At 47.7% G+C, this 17866-nt stretch overlaps 9 protein-coding genes across 9 annotated transcripts; 3 read left to right on the top strand and 6 right to left on the bottom strand.

Annotated features, from left to right (window-relative positions):
• Positions 1-455: 455 nt before the first annotated feature.
• On the top strand, positions 456-1460 carry N7478_008463 (uncharacterized protein; the record flags this gene model as incomplete). The annotated part of the gene is made up of 3 exons (XM_056924677.1): positions 456-657; positions 754-965; positions 1056-1460. 3 exons carry the CDS (start codon positions 456-458, stop codon positions 1458-1460), a joined length of 819 nt encoding a protein of 272 aa, XP_056777403.1.
• A 548-nt stretch (positions 1461-2008) lies between these two features.
• N7478_008464 (uncharacterized protein) lies at positions 2009-2230 on the bottom strand (the record flags this gene model as incomplete). The annotated part of the gene is made up of 1 exon (XM_056924678.1): positions 2009-2230. The coding sequence occupies one exon, from the start codon at positions 2228-2230 to the stop codon at positions 2009-2011; it is 222 nt and encodes a 73-aa protein (XP_056777404.1).
• Positions 2231-2242: 12 nt separating this feature from the next.
• N7478_008465 (PDK/BCKDK family protein kinase) lies at positions 2243-3997 on the bottom strand (the record flags this gene model as incomplete). Its single annotated transcript, XM_056924679.1, has 4 exons — positions 2243-2306; positions 2365-3356; positions 3444-3592; positions 3688-3997. The coding sequence occupies 4 exons, from the start codon at positions 3995-3997 to the stop codon at positions 2243-2245; spliced, it is 1515 nt and encodes a 504-aa protein (XP_056777405.1).
• A 2012-nt stretch (positions 3998-6009) lies between these two features.
• On the top strand, positions 6010-6306 carry N7478_008466 (uncharacterized protein; the record flags this gene model as incomplete). Its single annotated transcript, XM_056924680.1, has 1 exon — positions 6010-6306. The coding sequence occupies one exon, from the start codon at positions 6010-6012 to the stop codon at positions 6304-6306; it is 297 nt and encodes a 98-aa protein (XP_056777406.1).
• Positions 6307-7479: 1173 nt separating this feature from the next.
• Positions 7480-9360, bottom strand: ade13 (adenylosuccinase ADE13; the record flags this gene model as incomplete). The annotated part of the gene is made up of 7 exons (XM_056924681.1): positions 7480-7730; positions 7787-7851; positions 7905-7983; positions 8039-8228; positions 8293-9020; positions 9106-9192; positions 9309-9360. 7 exons carry the CDS (start codon positions 9358-9360, stop codon positions 7480-7482), a joined length of 1452 nt encoding a protein of 483 aa, XP_056777407.1.
• A 373-nt stretch (positions 9361-9733) lies between these two features.
• N7478_008468 (EXO70 family protein) lies at positions 9734-11771 on the bottom strand (the record flags this gene model as incomplete). The annotated part of the gene is made up of 3 exons (XM_056924682.1): positions 9734-11118; positions 11190-11410; positions 11488-11771. The coding sequence occupies 3 exons, from the start codon at positions 11769-11771 to the stop codon at positions 9734-9736; spliced, it is 1890 nt and encodes a 629-aa protein (XP_056777408.1).
• A 310-nt stretch (positions 11772-12081) lies between these two features.
• Positions 12082-14457, top strand: N7478_008469 (putative phospholipase A2 (PlaA); the record flags this gene model as incomplete). Its single annotated transcript, XM_056924683.1, has 1 exon — positions 12082-14457. One exon carries the CDS (start codon positions 12082-12084, stop codon positions 14455-14457), a length of 2376 nt encoding a protein of 791 aa, XP_056777409.1.
• Positions 14458-14714: 257 nt separating this feature from the next.
• N7478_008470 (putative phosphatidylinositol-3,4,5-trisphosphate 3-phosphatase) lies at positions 14715-16494 on the bottom strand (the record flags this gene model as incomplete). Its single annotated transcript, XM_056924684.1, has 3 exons — positions 14715-16267; positions 16339-16423; positions 16492-16494. The coding sequence occupies 3 exons, from the start codon at positions 16492-16494 to the stop codon at positions 14715-14717; spliced, it is 1641 nt and encodes a 546-aa protein (XP_056777410.1).
• A 494-nt stretch (positions 16495-16988) lies between these two features.
• N7478_008471 (uncharacterized protein) lies at positions 16989-17399 on the bottom strand (the record flags this gene model as incomplete). The annotated part of the gene is made up of 1 exon (XM_056924685.1): positions 16989-17399. The coding sequence occupies one exon, from the start codon at positions 17397-17399 to the stop codon at positions 16989-16991; it is 411 nt and encodes a 136-aa protein (XP_056777411.1).
• Positions 17400-17866: the final 467 nt, after the last annotated feature.

Below are 17866 nucleotides of genomic sequence, written 5' to 3' on the forward strand. Positions count from 1 at the left end.
TGCATGTGGGGAATGGCTGAGTCAGCGGCCTCGTCCACCTCTCACCATCAGCCACTTGATGGTTATGAGAATCAATCTAGTTCATCAACCACTTAAACTCGATACTGATGTTCTTGTAAGAAAGAAGGACATCAAATGATTAGAAACAGACAATATCATGTAAGTTGATCAACAAGGTCACAGCGGTACCTTGTTCTAACCATTACGTATAGAGATGTGGGGTTTGCTCTCTTTCTGAACAACTCGTCAACCATTCCACAATATCACCCATCTCAGTGTTAAAGCCTAGCTTTATGTGATCCTTATCTTCGGTCTTCATACAAGAAAAGAAGATACAACTTGACCGGTTCCGATAGTCCTCTTGTTGGCCCGGCTGCTGGACACTTAATCACCATCCTTTTAGTTGTCAACCATCACATCTCTCTATCACACTCACATCCACTCAAAAATTCATCATGTCAGAACAGACACCAAATCAAAGACCCCTAATAACTCAAGACGAAATCAATCTCGAAATGCTCGCAGAAGATCTTTCCACCGACTCAGAAGACGGCGGCATGTACCTTGATTTGGCCGATCCAGAAGCAGCAATCTACTACCGAACAGAAGATGATCCCGAGTTCGGTCCACAGCAAATAATTCGTGATGACCGCGATGGTAAGCAGAATTCATAGAACATTTTATCATTATCTTGCCAGTTATTCGCTTTCCGTATCTCTATCTTTAGATTCAAGTCAAGCTAACGATAAATAGAAAATCGGTTCTCGGCTCGAGCACCCCAGCCAAGCAGTTATTCTCAGCAACAGAATCAGATTAGCCAGGCTATTCCCCAAGGACACATTGAGAAAGATATAGTGTCAGACACGACCTATCGTTCCTACGTCGAAACAGAGGAAGAACACGCTGCTTTAACCGTTCTTAATGATCCAGAGCTACTTACAATGTACGCTTGCAAGTCTAATCTGGTAAGTTACACGAGTTCTTTCTTCCCTTTTACAAAAGAGAATCATGTTCAAACTCCCCAACTTCAGAAACTAAATACTAAAAACCAAAAGTCCATCCCCCAAACCCGCCGCCGCTTCACAGCAAAATGGATCTCAAAAGGCGACCGCTCCCTAGAAAAAGACCTAATAAGTTCTTCCTTCACCATCCCCCTCGACAAAGCACATCTAGTACCCGATATCACCGAAGAAAACATTCGCTCAGGATACATCCAGCAAGCGGTGGGATGGAACGGGAACCCTGCATATCTTGTTCCGGGCGAGTGGAAGATGAAAGTCGATCATGATATGAGTGGGTGGTGGCATCCTGGGCATCCTAAGTCAAGGGATCCGAGGGGATACAAGCATGGTGGATCGGGATCGAGGTCGGGGTCTGAGTCTGGTTCTGGGAATGGGAGGAGGAAGAGTGCTAGGAGGGGGTATGAGGTTGGGGTTCAGTTTGGGGATTTGATTAGTTAAAGTCAGTTTGCGGGGGTGCAGGTCTGATGAGGTTAATGTGGCAGTCTGGGTTATTGGTATTTGTAGTGTTAATGGGATAAGAATGGGTATTACTGTGATTCTTTTTAAATTCAGTGGTCGATTTTTTTGGATGTCTTTGATTTGTTTTCGCTAAATAATAATAAGAGTAAAAGTACACAGTACAACATTTCGAATTTGCCCTGTATCCGATGGAAAGAAGACCAAAATGATAGAATAAAGGTAGAGGTAATAGACGTTGGTAGAAGAAGGTAGATGAGGTGATGGGTATCTCGAACAGATGAAGCCAGAACAGATAGATAGTCTCCGTATCTGAATTTCTTTTTGTTTCAATTTTTTTTGTTGATTTTTTGTTTCTTTTCTTCATTAATAGCGCCGCTGCTGGTTTCTTTCCATGGGTATCAGGCCAAACCGATGATTTCGAGGTGACCCTTTCAGATCCTGCTATAAGACAGAATTCCAAGAAGAAGTCGATGACATCGGAGAGAATATCCATCCGAAGCTGAGAAGTTTCGATAAGATAAGAATATCTACATCTCTTTTTCCTCTCGTCGCTTTTTTGTCTGGAACAAACTCTCTGCGTCTCCGACCTGTTTACGCTCCGAGATTTCTCGGCTGTGTACACGAGAGCGAAGAGCCTGGACATTCATGGGCGTCAATCCTCGAGGTGGCGCGGGCTTGGGTTCCGGTTCACCGTAGAAGAAGGGGTGGAGGCGATGCGATGTGGTGGGCCGGACCCGGCCATCTCTCATGACGGGTAATTGTCATTGCAGGGGCTCCGAGCTTGATGAAAGACGGTTCAAATGGAGGTAGACATCGGTTCCGTAGCTAGAAAGAGTTAGGGATATCCATGCGAGAAAGATCACGAGAAGAAAAGATAGCTTACCCTTCCATGCTGATTAGCTTCAAATCACCACCGAAGTAACGAGCGTACAGTCGACTGATTGGTAGACCGTAGCCGAAACCAGCCATTGGAGCCTTGAAGTCGTTCTTGTCGAAGTCCGGATCCAAATTGGGGGTTTGCTCAACAGTCGTGTACATATAGGTCCATACAAGAGGGATCGAGGATCGTGGAATACCACCACCTTCATCGGAGATCTTGATCGTGATATCCTCCTTGCCCTCGGCAACAATGACCTTTGTAACAGGGAAAGAGTCTCGGTCGGCACCATGTCGTTCTACAACGGCACGAAGGGAGTTCTTCAATGTTTCAAAAAGCATGTGTGACAAGTGTCCGGGGACGTACATGAAGTTGAGGTCATCCCGGCAGACCAGCTGTACCTTAGGAGCTTCAAAAAGACCATAGTAATCCTCACAGACGAAACGGGCATTATCAATTGCTTCAAGCGCAATGTCTTTTACATTTGTCTTTGTGCAGATGATTCCCACATAGTGCGGATGTTTAACGTGCGTTTGTTCCGTGAGCGCAATGTGTTGACCGATTAACATTCGTATACCAATTCGAGACATGTAGAAGCGATCTAGGAAGGATTGAATTGTCGAGTCGATTTGCATGCGTTGTCGCACGCGCTTCCATTCTAGGATACCTTGTGCCACGGTGGTAACTACACCATCGTGGCGGCGTTTAATTTGTTGTAGGCATTTGGCAAATCGTTGGTTGTAGTCGTTTAGCTCGGGTGGCCACTCTGCATGGTCGTCTGCGGGGACGAAGTATCGGCGACCGGCAGCCGCGGCGGCTTTTCCATTACTGTTGGGAAGAACGTTTATTGGGGATGATCGGTATTGACCTTCCTTCACACTAGGGTTCCAGGTTGCTTCGGCGAGGATTTTAGATGAGCTGCCGTTTAAACGGCCCGGTCGCAAGAGGCGAGTTTTGACTTCTTGGCTTAAAGAGGGTCGGGAGAGGGTGATGATTTCCTGGTGCGAGGTGAGTCATATGATTTCACAGAGATTTCGAGGGGAGAGCAGAACAGCGAGAGAGAGAAATAATTTGTAGATTCATACCTCGAATGATTGCGCATACCAGTCCTGCACCTTTTTGATCGAGGGCATTTCACTCAGTCCATCCGGCAATTCGCCAAGATCTTGGACACGGTGCGCCAGACGGATGGGAAGCTCTTCGGAGAGGAATTGGGAGGCGCGAAAGAGAGTTCCTGGAGGGAGATTAGCCTTGTATACATAGAATTATGCATGCTATCTATTATCTTCTAAGCCAATAGAGGCCCAGAATTTATGGCAAGATGCATACCGGTCGAGGGACGGTCGCCAAACTGCACCATCTGCCTCAGAGAAACTCCGGTTGCGGGGAAGCTGGCATAGTGCCTGATGGTGTCCATCAGACGCTCCGACGGCTTCCACATAGTGTCTTGAGGCCAGAAGGCCGAGAAAGCAGTGGGAATAAGGGACTGTAGGCGTTCTCTCCAGAATCCGGGGAAGTGTGGAGGAATGGAAGAAAGTCGCGTGCTGGGAGGTGAATGAGTAATGAGGTCGGGATGAATTGGACTGCCGAGGTTGACTCCGCTCCGACGCCGGAGGAATCTGAGAGGGCCGATGCTCATATGATAGAGGGAAGGTTAATAGATATACATATGAAAATAGTTCGAAATAGTTCGAAATTGTGGGTTTTAATAGTAGGAGATCATTGAAAAGGGATTCAAAAGGGAAAAAGAAAAGAAAAGAGAGAGAATCAGTTCAATTGCCAGGAATCGGAGTAAGTTATTATGGAGAAGTGCCATAAACCGGAAGAATGATTAGAAGGAGGACCTCGGGAATCATTCACGGAGTATATGCACTCTATACTATAGGCTATAGAGGTGCCTACTATAGTAGGTACCTAGTATATCGCCCTGAAGGTAAGTATGATACTATCCAGGTCTCTTTGGGCAGTTCTAGTTTGCCGGGGGAATTGACCATAGTTTCCCTATACACAATTCCAGCCTATAGTCTTCTCACTAGAATAGTCCTCGGAGTAGATAGGAATCGACTCGCCCACTCTCTTCCACCTCTTCCACTCTCCTCCACCTCCCCATTGACGCAACTTTCCCCCTCCAGCGTCAGATCCTCGACCGGTTTCCCCCGGATTCCCCTTTTGTCCGTGGGACCTGCTTAGCTAAGAATCAATTTAACTTAAGCTAGAGATGATGTAGTGATTCTAGTTCGATTAGCTTATAGGTAATAAAATAAACCAATAAAATAAAATATTAATTTCTATAGTTCAAGACATGTATCTTCAAGTCATCAATTCTATACTCTACCTCCTAGATAATACCTCCTAGATACTACTACATAGTCCCTACTAAATGATGTCTCGGCTAATACTAGTCACTAGCTCTCCTAGCTCTCGTAGATTAACCTTTCGTACTTTCGTCATTGTCTCCCCGCCCCCATCGTGCGTTCATCGTGCATGCCACAGGCAAAAACGGGTTAAATCTGTTTTCCTTTTCCCGTGGCAGGGGCGACACCAGACCTGGATGAGACCATACAATCCAGAAGCTTTCTAACTAGTCGGCTTTGAGACTCTAGAATGGAGCAGATCTTCATGCAAGAAAAGTGTGAGGATTATGATCATGATTGTGACCCATTCCTGATTGCCTTAGTATTACCTAGTATTACCTGCTGGAAAACGCCAGATTGACTGACGGTGGATCAATGCTCAATGCCCCGCCGTTGGGCATTTCTCTTCCCCTTGCTGCTGGGGGAGGAAGATTGATTGATTTATTTTGTATTTTAAAAATTGTTAATTTTATAATTTATCATCTCTATCAAGTTTGAATTTTATTTACCTGTATTATTATTGATTTGTCGTCGTCTATCCTCTTTCGCCATATTCTCCCGGGACCGAGCTCATTCGCCGATCGTGGCCCCTCGACAGCCCATTCAGCGGATCCCGCTGGAGACTCAAGATTCCCTTTTCGAGCTCTTGCTTGTTGTCAAAACTGCTGGTGGAACCTTGGGCCTCGCTTCTCGTCGTTTTGTGTGCGCAATTTTCTTTCTCTCGAACTTTCGATCCTACCTTCTCTCTTTCTTTTCCTCTCTCGTTCGGTACAGACCAAACCAGACCAGATCCAAATATCCAAATCCATCGCCTCTGGAACCCCCAGCAAACCCCCTCCCCACGTTTTCCATTTCCTATTCTGTTCTTCAGTCCCAATCTGAAGCCAAAACCTGCATTGTTCTGCCTAAGCGCGAACGACTCGGAACAAAGCCGTGGCCCCTCATTCCCACCTGGACCTGGACCCTAATCGAAACCTTGAAAAAACCAAAAACCAAAAAAAAAAAAAAAAACACTTGGAAAACTTGATAGTCAAAATTTCTATCTGGACCCCGTCCTATATATCTATAATTAAAACGGTGTTATTGTTATACTCCCTTTCTCTTTCTTCCTATATATCATTCACCTTTACGTTCATCTGCACATACTTTATATGTCTCCCGAGGGCCATCTACTATCTCACCTGCAATAACCCGAGCCGGATATCGATATCCTTCCAAGAACTTGAGTTTCCAAAGTTACTATCTTGTCTTGTATTGGATCTTCCAATCTTGCCAGTGACCATCACACCAAAGATCAATGTCTCGCCGCCGCACTTCATACAGTGAGCCCATGAACGAGGCTCTGGCTTACCCTTTCACCCCTAGCCAACCCCCACCACCAGGAGCTCCGGGGCCTCGGCGCGGACCCATCGAAGGCCCAAATGGTCGTCGTTTGATCCGCCGCGTCACCTGGCGCTCTTCAACCTACAAGCTCATGGCTTCGTTATGGGTTCTCGGTGTTCTGTACATTCTCTGGCTGATCCGGGACCTCTTCTATCTCCCATTTACTCCATCGGAATCCAGCTCTAGCCCCGCTGTTCAAGTCCAAGAATGAGGGGCATCTTCTTCCCTATCCTTACGCCATACATAGGACCACTACCTACCTACTCGCACGGGGTAGATAGAGCTGGGACAAGATGATAAGAGAAGAGAAGAGGGGCAAAAAAGAGCCCCATTGGGCTACTACATACTCCATCCATCGATCCCAACGATCGAAAAATAAAATAAATAAACACCTCGTTGCTGCGCATTTACAGACACACTTCGACTATTCAAAGCCTTGATGAATACCCAGTTTCATTTTCACACTTAATACCTTCAACTTCAACTTCAACTTCAACTTCAACTTGTCGACAATTTAAACGAAACTCTCTCTGCCCACTGGCAGCACTCGTGCCAGCCACCAAATTCTCGCCAGAGCATGCACATCATCTCCCGCCTTCAAGTTGTCAGCAAGCAAAAGCAAAAGCAAAAGCAAGATCCTTCTCCAGCTTGCAGGTGGCAAGTGGGTACTTTATCTGTTGTACACCCTTCACCAACCAACCGGGTCTTGTCCGGTGAATGCAAGTTGCCACGTCGAGATTTCAATTCCGGTCATCTATGCCAGACCGCATCTTCATTTCTCTGTCAGAAACGGTCAAAAATGACGCTGGTCAATCTAGACTAGGAGCTTTTTTTCTGTGAATTTTGTTATTTTCCTTTGTCGGGCTGATTTTCTATCTTCAGATTGTCTTGCATGCCATAGCGTTCGATTGCATATAGCGTTTCAAATGTTTCTCAAATTCCTGTCCCAGTCAGAGTTTGATGTGAGTTGGTTTGGCTTTTTGCATAGCTTCGCTTTTTTCCTTGCATATATATTAGAGCGTCAAAAATAAATTTCTTTCTCTCTTTACTAGTGTGTCTTTGGATGATCTATACTACACACTTCTGAGATCTCGGGGAGGGGGCACTGGGTCCATACAAGTGGGTATGATCGTGGATCACTTGAATGCAATTTGTGCTGGAGCTGAAGCCAGTATTAAAGAAAATATGGAATAAAGGTATGTATCAATCTCATTTTCATAGCTCGTAGAACTGGCCAATTATGCACACAACTCCTATCCTCTATACTAGGTAGGACGCCAACATCCTTTTTGTGGAAGGCTCGCTTCCCGTGTTTTTCGTTTTCGTTTTGAATATATCTCACATGTCACTCATTCCTATTCCATATACATCTTTGCAGTGCGGTTTAAACATGGAGAGCAGAGGTCTCGTTCTTGGCGATCTCAGCGGCGTAAGGCTTGAGGGCAGCGGCAACCTCGGTGGTGGTGAACTTCTCGACTTGCTGGGGGGCACGGCCGACGAAGGTGGTGGGGTCGAGGAGGCTGTCGAGCTCGGGCAGGATGGGGCCGAAGAAGGGGGTACGGCGGATACGCTCGAGGAGGTCGTTGTCCTTGCCGTGCTTCTTGACGTTGTCGGAGGCTTGGTGGGAAAGGACACCTGCAGGGTAAAAGGTTAGAGGAGTCAAAGGAAAATGGGAACCAGAGTAAACATACGGATCTCCTCGTGGGCGTCCTGGCGGGAGAGACCCTTCTTGACACAGGCCATGATGACGTTCTCACTGGAAAAGTGTTAGTTCCGACTATTTCTAATTAAGAAAGAATTGTAACTAACGTGGCCATGAAAGGAAGCTCGTCGTTGACGCGACGCTTGATGACCTCGGGGTAGACGACGAAGCCGGAGCTGACGTTGTCTAGGTAATATGTTAGATCTTGGAACCCTTATAGCATAATATATATGAGACATACTCAGCAGGATGAGACAAGCATCGGCAGACAGGTAGAGCTCGGGAATGCTAATACGGCGAATGGCACTGTCATCGAGGGAGCGCTCGAACCACTGAGCGGAGTAAGTGTCCAAGGCGTCCTTGGGCAGGTTCTGGAGGTGACGTCCAAGAGAGCACAATCGCTCGGAACGCATGGGGTTACGCTTGTAAGCCTGCCAATGTCAAATATTAGCCTCTGACCCCAATGCCTCTATCCAAGAAGCTCAATACACTCACCATGGCACTGCTGCCAATTTGGTCCTTCTCGAAAGGCTCCTCAACCTCCTTGAGCATAGCAAGGTGGCGGATGTCAATGCCGATACGCTCACAGGTAGCACCGAATGAGCCAAGAGCGTTGCCAACATCAACATCGATCTTGCGGGAGTAGGTCTGACTGGAGATGATGAAAGCAGAGCTGAAGCCAGCCTTCTCAGTGACGAGCTCATCGAGCTTCTCGACCTTGTCGTGGTCGCCATCGAAGATCTGGAGGAAAGAGGCCTGAGTACCGGTAGTACCCTTGACACCACGGAAACGCAGGTCATCACGGGCACGCTCGAGGTTACGCAGATCCATCAGCAGATCCTGAATCCAGAGACAAGCACGCTTGCCAACGGTGACCAGTTGAGCGGGCTGACCGTGAGTGAAACCAAGGGTGGGCAGATCCTTGTACTGCTGAGCAAACTGGGACATCTTGTCAACGACAACAGCCAGCTTGGGGATCAGGATATCAAGACCATCACGGAGGAGGATCAGATCAGCGTTATCAGTGCAGTAGCATGAAGTAGCACCCCAGTGGATGATGCCAGCAGCGGCAGGGGCAACGAGACCGAAAGCGTGAACGTGAGCCATGACATCGTGACGGCGGCGCTTCTCCTCCTCGGCGGCAACGGCGAACTCGTCATCTTGAATGGTGGCGTGAGCCTTCATCTGCTCCAGACCCTCGTTGGTGATAGGAAGTCCAAGCTCTATCAGCAAGACCCAGTCAATTGAATGTTTTGCTTCCCCACAAAATGTTTTATGATCCATTGATCCATCCGTCCGATCTCGTACCTTGTTGGGATTCGGCCAGCCAAATCCACAGCTTGCGCCATGTGGAGAATCGCATGCGAGGAGAAAAGAGATACTTCATCTCAGTGCCTATTCAATTGAGATCGGTCAATATCATTTTGCATCAATGATTGATTTCAGTTCCCGCCCATTGGCCGGGGACTGGGGAAAGTGGCATGACGAAGCAAAAAAGGAAGGGTACTTACTCGCATAACGCGAGTTGAGGGGAGTCTGGTAAACATCGTTGCTGGCAGACATGATGTCGACGCGTTGCAAAGGATTAACCTTAATAAAGAATTGAGAATCAACAATAGAGGAAGAATAGCACAATGTGCGATGTCGGAAATATTTTATCTGCGTTGGCGGGGCTTATCACGTTATCGTGAAAGGTTTGGATGGCGGTGGGGTTCGGCCATCACGTGTGGATCTATATTTTTGCCCAGCTGTAGATCGCTAGGGATTTCCCGGATTTGAGCCCGGAAAATTGTCATTCTGTCATTTTGTCATTTTGCTTTTCTTGAGAGGGAAACTGGATTGAATTTGAGGAACGTGGGAAAAAGTATGCAATAGTTATGTCATTATAGGCCAGAAGTACTGGTAAAAAGGCTATACCTAATCATTGGCGGGGTACCTATGAAAAAAGCTGTGCCAATTGCACAGATAAGTTGGACTTGTCGTACTTAATGTACTTGCCACGTCCCTTGTCAATTTCCACATATCTGTCGTAGAAACGCGCATATAGTGGCTCAAGCACAGCCTGCAGCTCACGTCCTAAGACCGAACGCACTTCCCGTTCCATATGAAGGGACTTGTGCCGGGAAAGCATGTCATCAAAGTGAGCATTAAAGGACTTGAATTTATCCTTGATGGCATCTTTATCTTTCGATGATAAACTCTTCACGATGGCGCTGGAATCCACGGCACCCGAGGAATTGGGACGTGCCCCGGATCGAGATGTATATTGGACATCCAGCAGGAACTGTGAGGTCTCCTTCCATGCATCAAGGTATGTTGATGTCGCGCGCTTGCGGAAAGTATCGATTCGAGCGATACTATCAGGCGCACCCAAGTAGCGTGCCAGTTCTGGGCTTTGTCGAATTGATCGGTCAACAATGCAGAATACATTCGACAAGAAGACGCCCTGTGCAGCCTTCGAGCGGTGGAAGGCCCGACCACGAGTCTCCATTGCAGTCATCAGCGCTTCTATCATGTCCAAAATAAAGTGAGAGAAGAGCGTTCCACTGTCAGGACCGACATCCAAGGGTGCTGTGCCAGAGGTGTTTGATTTGGAACGCCAATTTCCATCGCCAAGAGAAGTCAAAATAGATGCCAAAGGACCCGAGTATCCAGTTAGTGTAGCAAGGGAGTTCATGACTTCTTCCACCAACGAAACAGCTCCTCCGTCTGGAGGCAATGGGACGTTGGCGGCCTTGCGTTTTGTTTCTTCTAGTAGCTCCGATAGAGAAGATTTGGCAGTCTCACGCACAGGCCGTAATGCCTCGATCAGTAGACTCTTTAATTCTGCGGCTTTGGAATCGATTCGGTAAGACATCGCTGTCACAATTTCGATGATTTCAAATGCAAGGAAGCAATCTGTCATGAGATTTTGACGTATATATTGGTTCAGTTCTCGCAAAGTTTTGGAGTACTCTGCCATTGCCGACAGGAAAGTAGCTTGTAAAGTAAGACCTTGCTGATCCACGGGAAATATCTGGGAGATCATCTCGTGTTCAGTATTGACGAATGCTTCCAAGGCATTAGAGTAGATACCAATTCCGTTGGTACCTTGTTTGTATGGCCCATCATTGGCTCTCCGCTTGACTGTATTGAGGGATGCGATGGCTAAGTTTTGCAAGCTCGCGGTGATATATGGGCCGCGCACCTCGGCATAGATTTTCATTGCGGGGGATTCGCCTTTGCCGCGCTGCGGTCCCAAGGCAAATGACGAACTAATTGCCGAGCATATTGGGCCTAACTGGGAAATTGTTTCTTCCGGAATGGATGGGAAAGGTAGTTCTAAGAAGAGAATGACAGCGATTAGTATTAACTCGAGGCCGTGATACAATGTACTCAATAGGAGGTCATACCTTTGGTAAGATAGTGCAATGGCTCAATCGGAGTGATATGTTGCTTCAACTCCGACCTCAGCATATCCTGTAGTTGGCTACTACCATTGTTGAGAAGTGAGTTGAATTCTGCGATCGCTTTCTGGTTCGATCGAAGGTTCGTTGTGTTGAGGTCGACCAGCGCTTTTTCAACACGTTTCATCGCCGATAGGTACTGTGAAAGACCACCAGAGTTTTGCGGACTATAATATAGGTAATATTAGCATATTACATGGGAATCACTTTCGAAGAATTTGCTGATAAAAAAACATTGACGTACCCCGCGCGAATTATGTCCTCCTCTCGGCTCTTCGCGTCAAGAGGCTGACGAAGACGGTCGATGGCATCGTTGACTTTATCGATATTGGTGTTGGTGATTTGAAGAGATTGTGTATTACTATAGATAGGGCCAATTGCTTCTTTCACAACCTTGCCGCTGGTCTCAAGACGGACCATGGATCCCTGGATCTTCTTGGTCAAGCGGTTGAGCTTCTCGAGGTTCGCGTAGAGCACTTCGACCTCTGCGCTCTCCTCCGCATAAGCGGTATTCCTCGGAGCCACCATGGCGATAGCTTGAGGATACTAAACAGTGGAAGCGGTATCACCAGGAGCTGTCATGTTCTCTCCCGTGGTGTGGGGTCCACGAGGGAATGATGTTCGTTGCCTCAGATAAGCTCCGGCTCCAACACCCTGGGAATAAACACACTAATCCGTATCGGGATAATCGGCCCGTCTACCGTTCCGTATCACATGATATGAGGTCATTCCCCGCGGTCGAACAAGATACGCCGAAGCTGCTGACTAGATTGACTTTTGGTGTATGCAAGGCGCAACTTCATCTCCCCTCTTCCTGGCTACAATAGGAGCTGCGAGGATGTCGCGGCTACGCTGGTCCGTTCCTCCCGCTGCCATTGCGGCATATACAGCGGGGCAATGGACGCAGCCTAACAGGCCTCTCCGAAAGTCCCACTTCTCCACAACTTCTGCTCAGTACGACTCCAATTCGAGATCGCAAAGCTCCTCATCCCAAGAGACGGACTCAAAAACCACCGAGGACCAAAATTCAGTGTGGTTCAATATCGTTCAAAAGCTTGATGAGGTGAAACATACTGTCGGGGTCCCGGAGTGGGGTGAGCTAGGAGAAGGAATTACCAACTTTATTGTTCCTGACTGGGCGCGATTGTTGCCAGCAACGGCCCAAAAGCTCCAGCGGGAGCTTTCTATGGCACCTGGATCATTGGCTGACGACATCTGGAAGGAGGCGCATGACGCTGATCTCAATCCCGAAATTTTGAAAAATGCAAAGGTGCGAGTGAGCGGAGAACTCTGCGAAGAGGAGAAGGCTTTCCGGGGGAAACGTCAACAACATGCTGTGAAAGCACTGGCATCTTATCTGAATATCCCAGTGGAGGATATTCATCCTGAAGATGTCCCCATCATTGCTATGTGCGGGTCTGGTGGTGGACTACGCGCCCTTGTTGCAGGAACGGGGTCATACCTAGCTGCACAAGAAGCGGGCTTGTGGGACTGTGTCACCTACACTGCAGGGGTAAGCGGCAGCTGCTGGTTGCAAACATTGTATCACTCTTCTATTTCGGATAGAAGCTTTCCCAAGCTGGTTGATCATCTGAAGAGCCGCCTGAGTGTACATATTGCCTTCCCACCTAAAGCGCTAGACCTGCTCACTACCGCTCCAACCAACAAGTATCTCTTGAACGGATTTGTCGAGAAGCTCAAGGGAGATCCCGGTGCCGACTTTGGACTCGTTGATATTTATGGGCTCTTGCTTGCAGCACGACTTATGGTTCCCCGCGGAGAACTGGGTGTCGTTGACTCGGACCTCAAACTATCGAGCCAACAAGAAAATATCCTCAATGGAGAGCACCCTCTACCAATCTACACCGCTGTTCGACATGAGATCCCTATAAATCAACAAGATGAGGGCAAGGGGCATGTAATGGCCGAGGAAGTTATTGCACAAGCAAACCGCGAGGCTTGGTTCCAGTGGTTTGAATTTACGCCATATGAATTCTTTTGTGAAGAACTCAATGCTGGTATCCCAACATGGGCTTTAGGAAGACACTTTGAATCCGGCCACAGTCAATCATCTCCTGAAAACTTCACTATCCCGGAACTGCGAGTCCCAGGCTTAATGGGAATCTGGGGAAGCGCTTTTTGTGCAACCCTATCTCATTACTATAAAGAGGTTCGCCCCTTGGTACAAGGTCTTGCTGGATTTGGTGGAATCGACTCTCTCATACAGGGCAAAAACAAAGACCTGATTCGAGTTCACCCTATTGACCCAGCCACCATCCCCAACTATGTGATGGGTATGAGGGACCAACTCCCCGAATCCTGCCCAGAGTCCATATTCCAAAGCAGTCATCTACGTCTCATGGACGCTGGAATGAGCAACAATCTTCCGATTTACCCTCTCCTCCGCCCAGGACGAGACGTTGACATTCTTGTTGCGTTTGATGCTTCCGCCGATATCAAACGTGAGAACTGGCTCTCCGTTGTAGACGGTTATGCCAAGCAACGAGGAATTAAAAGCTGGCCCATTGGCGCCGGATGGCCCAAAGAAAGTGATAGTCTCAAGGAAACAGAAAAGGCACTAAGTGAATCCCAGAACATCTCAGACGAAAAGGCAAACCAGAAACTCGCAGACGCTCAAAGTCATCCCGAAAACCAACTCGACCCTTCAAAGAAGACTGGCTCTGCCATCTCAGAATCTGAACTTGGCTACTGCAATGTCTGGGTTGGTACGACTGAGGAACGAACTTCGAAAAAGGAACCCCCTCCATCTAAGCGTCTTTTCCATGCCGAAAGTACAACCGATCACTCCGACTCAGAATTTCATCTAATGCGACCAGATGCCGGTGTCGCTGTTGTTTACTTCCCTCTTCTTCCTAATCCTTCTGCTCCTGAGCTTCCTCCTACTCCTAAGACACGCCCACTAGCAGCTGCTCAGTCCATGCAGAATGAATCAAAGGAAGGGGAAGATCAAGGCTCTACCCCTCAACCTAATACGATTGATCCGGACGTGGACGATTTCCTATCTACCTGGAACTTCGTTTATACCCCCGAGCAAATCGACTCTGTCGTTGGATTGGCCAAGGCGAATTTCTCCGAGGGCAACGATCAGGTGCGCCGCGTTGTTCGTGCAGTTTATGAACGCCGAAAGGCCGATCGGTTACGCCGAGAAGAGGAAGAGTCTCGCAAACGCATGGAAGGATTTGTACCTTTATAGACATGCTTTGGAATCGGTATACATTGTCTGTTTTCTGTTCTTTGTGTCCATATTTTGTATTACTTCAACCTTAAATCAAGTCTCATAATGTCTCTATAGATCTACATCAATAAATTTCCCACATGTCATTCATATACAAATCGATTCATGATATGTGTTTCTATACTCCAGTACTCATGTGTCTATGATACATATTTAAAACTGCAAATTATAAATACTCATATAAGACATTAGGTATCCAGACCCAGACTCGGACTTCACCTATTCTCCCCATTCTTCTCAAAATAAGACTTCACTCCCTCCATGTCCCCATTCCCATTCTCCTTAGCCTTCACCACTCGTCCTTCATCATCCGTGGCCGAGCGCCCCTCATCATCAGTCCCAGCAAGACTTACATCCTTACTAGCATCCGTCTGCGCCCGCAATCCAAACTGTCTCTCCAACTCCTGTGCCGACATCCCACCATTGGCATCACCATCACCATCCTTCACGGGGGTAGGGGCACCAGCAAAGTCATGCCCCTCAGCACCCCGTTCCCGTAAAGACTTATTCTCCTTCTTATCCTTTGAACTCTCATCATGACGAGGCTGCTCCAACGAACCCCTCCAATCCGCAGGATGACTTTCACAAATAGGTTCTCCCGGCTTCGGCTCACTAATCGGTCGCCCAGTCGTAGTAGTAGCAGCAGTCGCCACATCCTCCGTCACAGGATACCGCCATACAACCTTCAATCTCTCTAGAGCACGAATACCTTTCCTCGCACTCCCCTTGATTCCATCCATGGCAGCCCACTCCGTTTCAAAAACACCAGACTCATTCTCATGTCCACCTTCAAAGAAGGCATTAAACCATACATGCGCGACGGATGTAACCATTGCAAATCCTGTATACGAGGCTTTGCTCCTTCTCTCGAAATCAATATTCACATCTGACCCAGGCACGATAACGGGGTTCTCAGGCCGGAATATGACAGCCGACAACGTCTGTTGCAATCCTGTTGTTCGGCGGGAAGTAGATGGGGTCGAGATATCGGTTTGTGAGTCTAGAGGAGTTGCATTTCCCGATGGAGCTGGAGTAGAGGAGTCTGTCTTGGACTGCGACTCTTCTTTTTCTTTCGGAGTGGTATTTCCCGAGTCGATGACCGTTCGCTCTCGTCGATGAAACATATGAATTGGTTTGATTTTCTTGCCCTCATCCTCGAATCCTTCAATGGCAACTTTAACTCCATCTCTCAGTCCCCAGATATGAACTTCCAGAATCTCAACAGGCCGTTCCACATATTCCTTATGTAACTCATTCGTCCACCGATCAATATACCCAACATATCGCAGTTGACTGGGAATACTAACTCCAGCACCGAACCCAACGCGCATGCGTCGTTCCGTGAATCGCTGAAGAGCATCTTCCTTCTTCCACCCCTCCTGGCTGATCAGGTATCCTGTTGCGATAGTTCCGCTGCGTCCTTTGCCAGCTTTGCAGTGTACGACGATGACCCTCTCGTTCGAGCTCGAGCCATCTTGATCCTTATCGTTATTGGTCACTGTAATGTCATCTGTTTTGTGTATCCAGTTTCGCATACTACCCATTATATTTGGGAGTAGGGCGAAGGGCGGGGGATGGTGATCCGGCCATGGGAAATGGTGGATTCGGCCGTAGACTTCTGAGTCCGGATAACCTGTTCCTTCGGCGCGGAATTCCCAGATACACCAGTTTGAGCCATGTTTGAGATCGAGGAAGTTGACTAGGGCGTCGAGGGGGTTGCGATATGCGCGTTGGGGGTAGGTTCCTGAGGGTCCTGACGTGGCGATGACTGAGGGGGATTAGTTTAGTGTTTTTGGGGGGTTTGATTATTTCGTAACCATTCCATGAGCGAATACATACTTTTATCTGTCACATAGCATAGATCGAGATTCGATTCTGGGTGCTGTAATCTGGGACCGGCGACGATTTGGCGGAGAATCGAGGCCTGCAGAGGTTAGTTGGGTCTGGGTCTGGGTTTGAAGAGATTAAGCTAAGCGCGTTGGGCACGCTTACCATTCTCGCGAGTCAAGGAATAACTCGCGTATATATGAGAGATATTATAACATAGGAATGGGTTAGAACTGAAAGTAGTGTGAATTTGAGCTTTGTATCTCTCACTACTGAGAATTATCCTGTAATTGTAGGTTTTTATTGGGTTGAGGCGCAGCCGATGATGTCACGGCTTTGACAGCGGGAAAGATTTTGGCGTTTAGACCTTTCAACTATGTATAATAGACAACAATTGGTATGTGAGATCTTGAGTTTATTTCCATATTGTACATCAATCTACCTATTCCTATGTGCATGATATTTAGAGCCACAAGAAAAGTCGAGTCGTAAGGAGAACACTAGTAACGCCGTCATGAAGGAAACAGTATAGATAAACCCCCAATAACGCCCATTACAAGACTAGATAGTTGGTAGTCCTATCTGTAAATGTTTCCCAGGAAACCAAAGAGGGGAAAAGAAAGATATGAAAAGAAAAGGACATAAGTGTTCGTTTGTGTTTCTTATGCCACGCCGTAGAAGTGATCCGGGGTGATGGTGAAATTCGATTGGAGACGAGTCACATTCTTCTCGCCGGTAGCCCAGTAGGTTTGCTCGGCCTCATTCTTGGGAAACAGGTACCAGACATGGCTAACCTCCACATTCCACAGCGGGTGACCGTCTTGGGAAACTGTGGCAGTAACGTTCTTGTTGTCGCAGGCTGTAGCGTTGGGAACAATGCCGTCGCAGTGGGTCTTGAAGCCAGGAGAGTTTGCAGATGCACTGGCTTGGATATCGAATCGGTAGACTGTACCACCTGGAGAACTGACGATGCTCCAGTCAGAGACTTGCCATGGTGGAGGCTGAGCGAGAGCAGCAGCATTGGCTAAGCCCAGAGTGGACAGGAAGACGGGTAGAAGGGTAGTGAATTGCATAGTGAGGGATGATGAACGATTGTATCAACACGGCGTGGAGAACAAATGTACAATTTAAGGAAGAAGATATAATAGTAAGAGTTGGGGTGATAGAGATGACGGAAGAGAGTAGCTGGTTATATACAACTTTCTTTCGGGGGTTGGGGGAGAATGTTCTTTAAGAACCAGAACCAGGAACAGGACAAACCATGGGTGTAGCTGACGAAACCCTTGGCAGTGACAACAAAACTAACAAACCAGCATGCAATGAGCGGAATCACTTTTTCCCCCTTCTCCACTCTCCACTTCTTTGATTCTCACGCAATGACCCACTTCCCCGTCGATCCCTTCGCCTTCAGGGGATGTGCCAACTCAATCCTGCCCCTCGAATCATTTATTCCCAACCACTAGGTGGCTGAACGGGAGGCGCTGGGAGGCGCTGGCGTCAGAGAGTGCTAACGAGGTCTCATTGTCTGATCGCGCCGGGG

The sequence above is a fragment of the Penicillium angulare genome, assembly GCF_028827245.1.
Source record: "Penicillium angulare strain IBT 27051 chromosome Unknown utg000005l_segment0_segment0, whole genome shotgun sequence".
NCBI classification, from domain to species: Eukaryota; Fungi; Ascomycota; class Eurotiomycetes; order Eurotiales; family Aspergillaceae; genus Penicillium; species Penicillium angulare.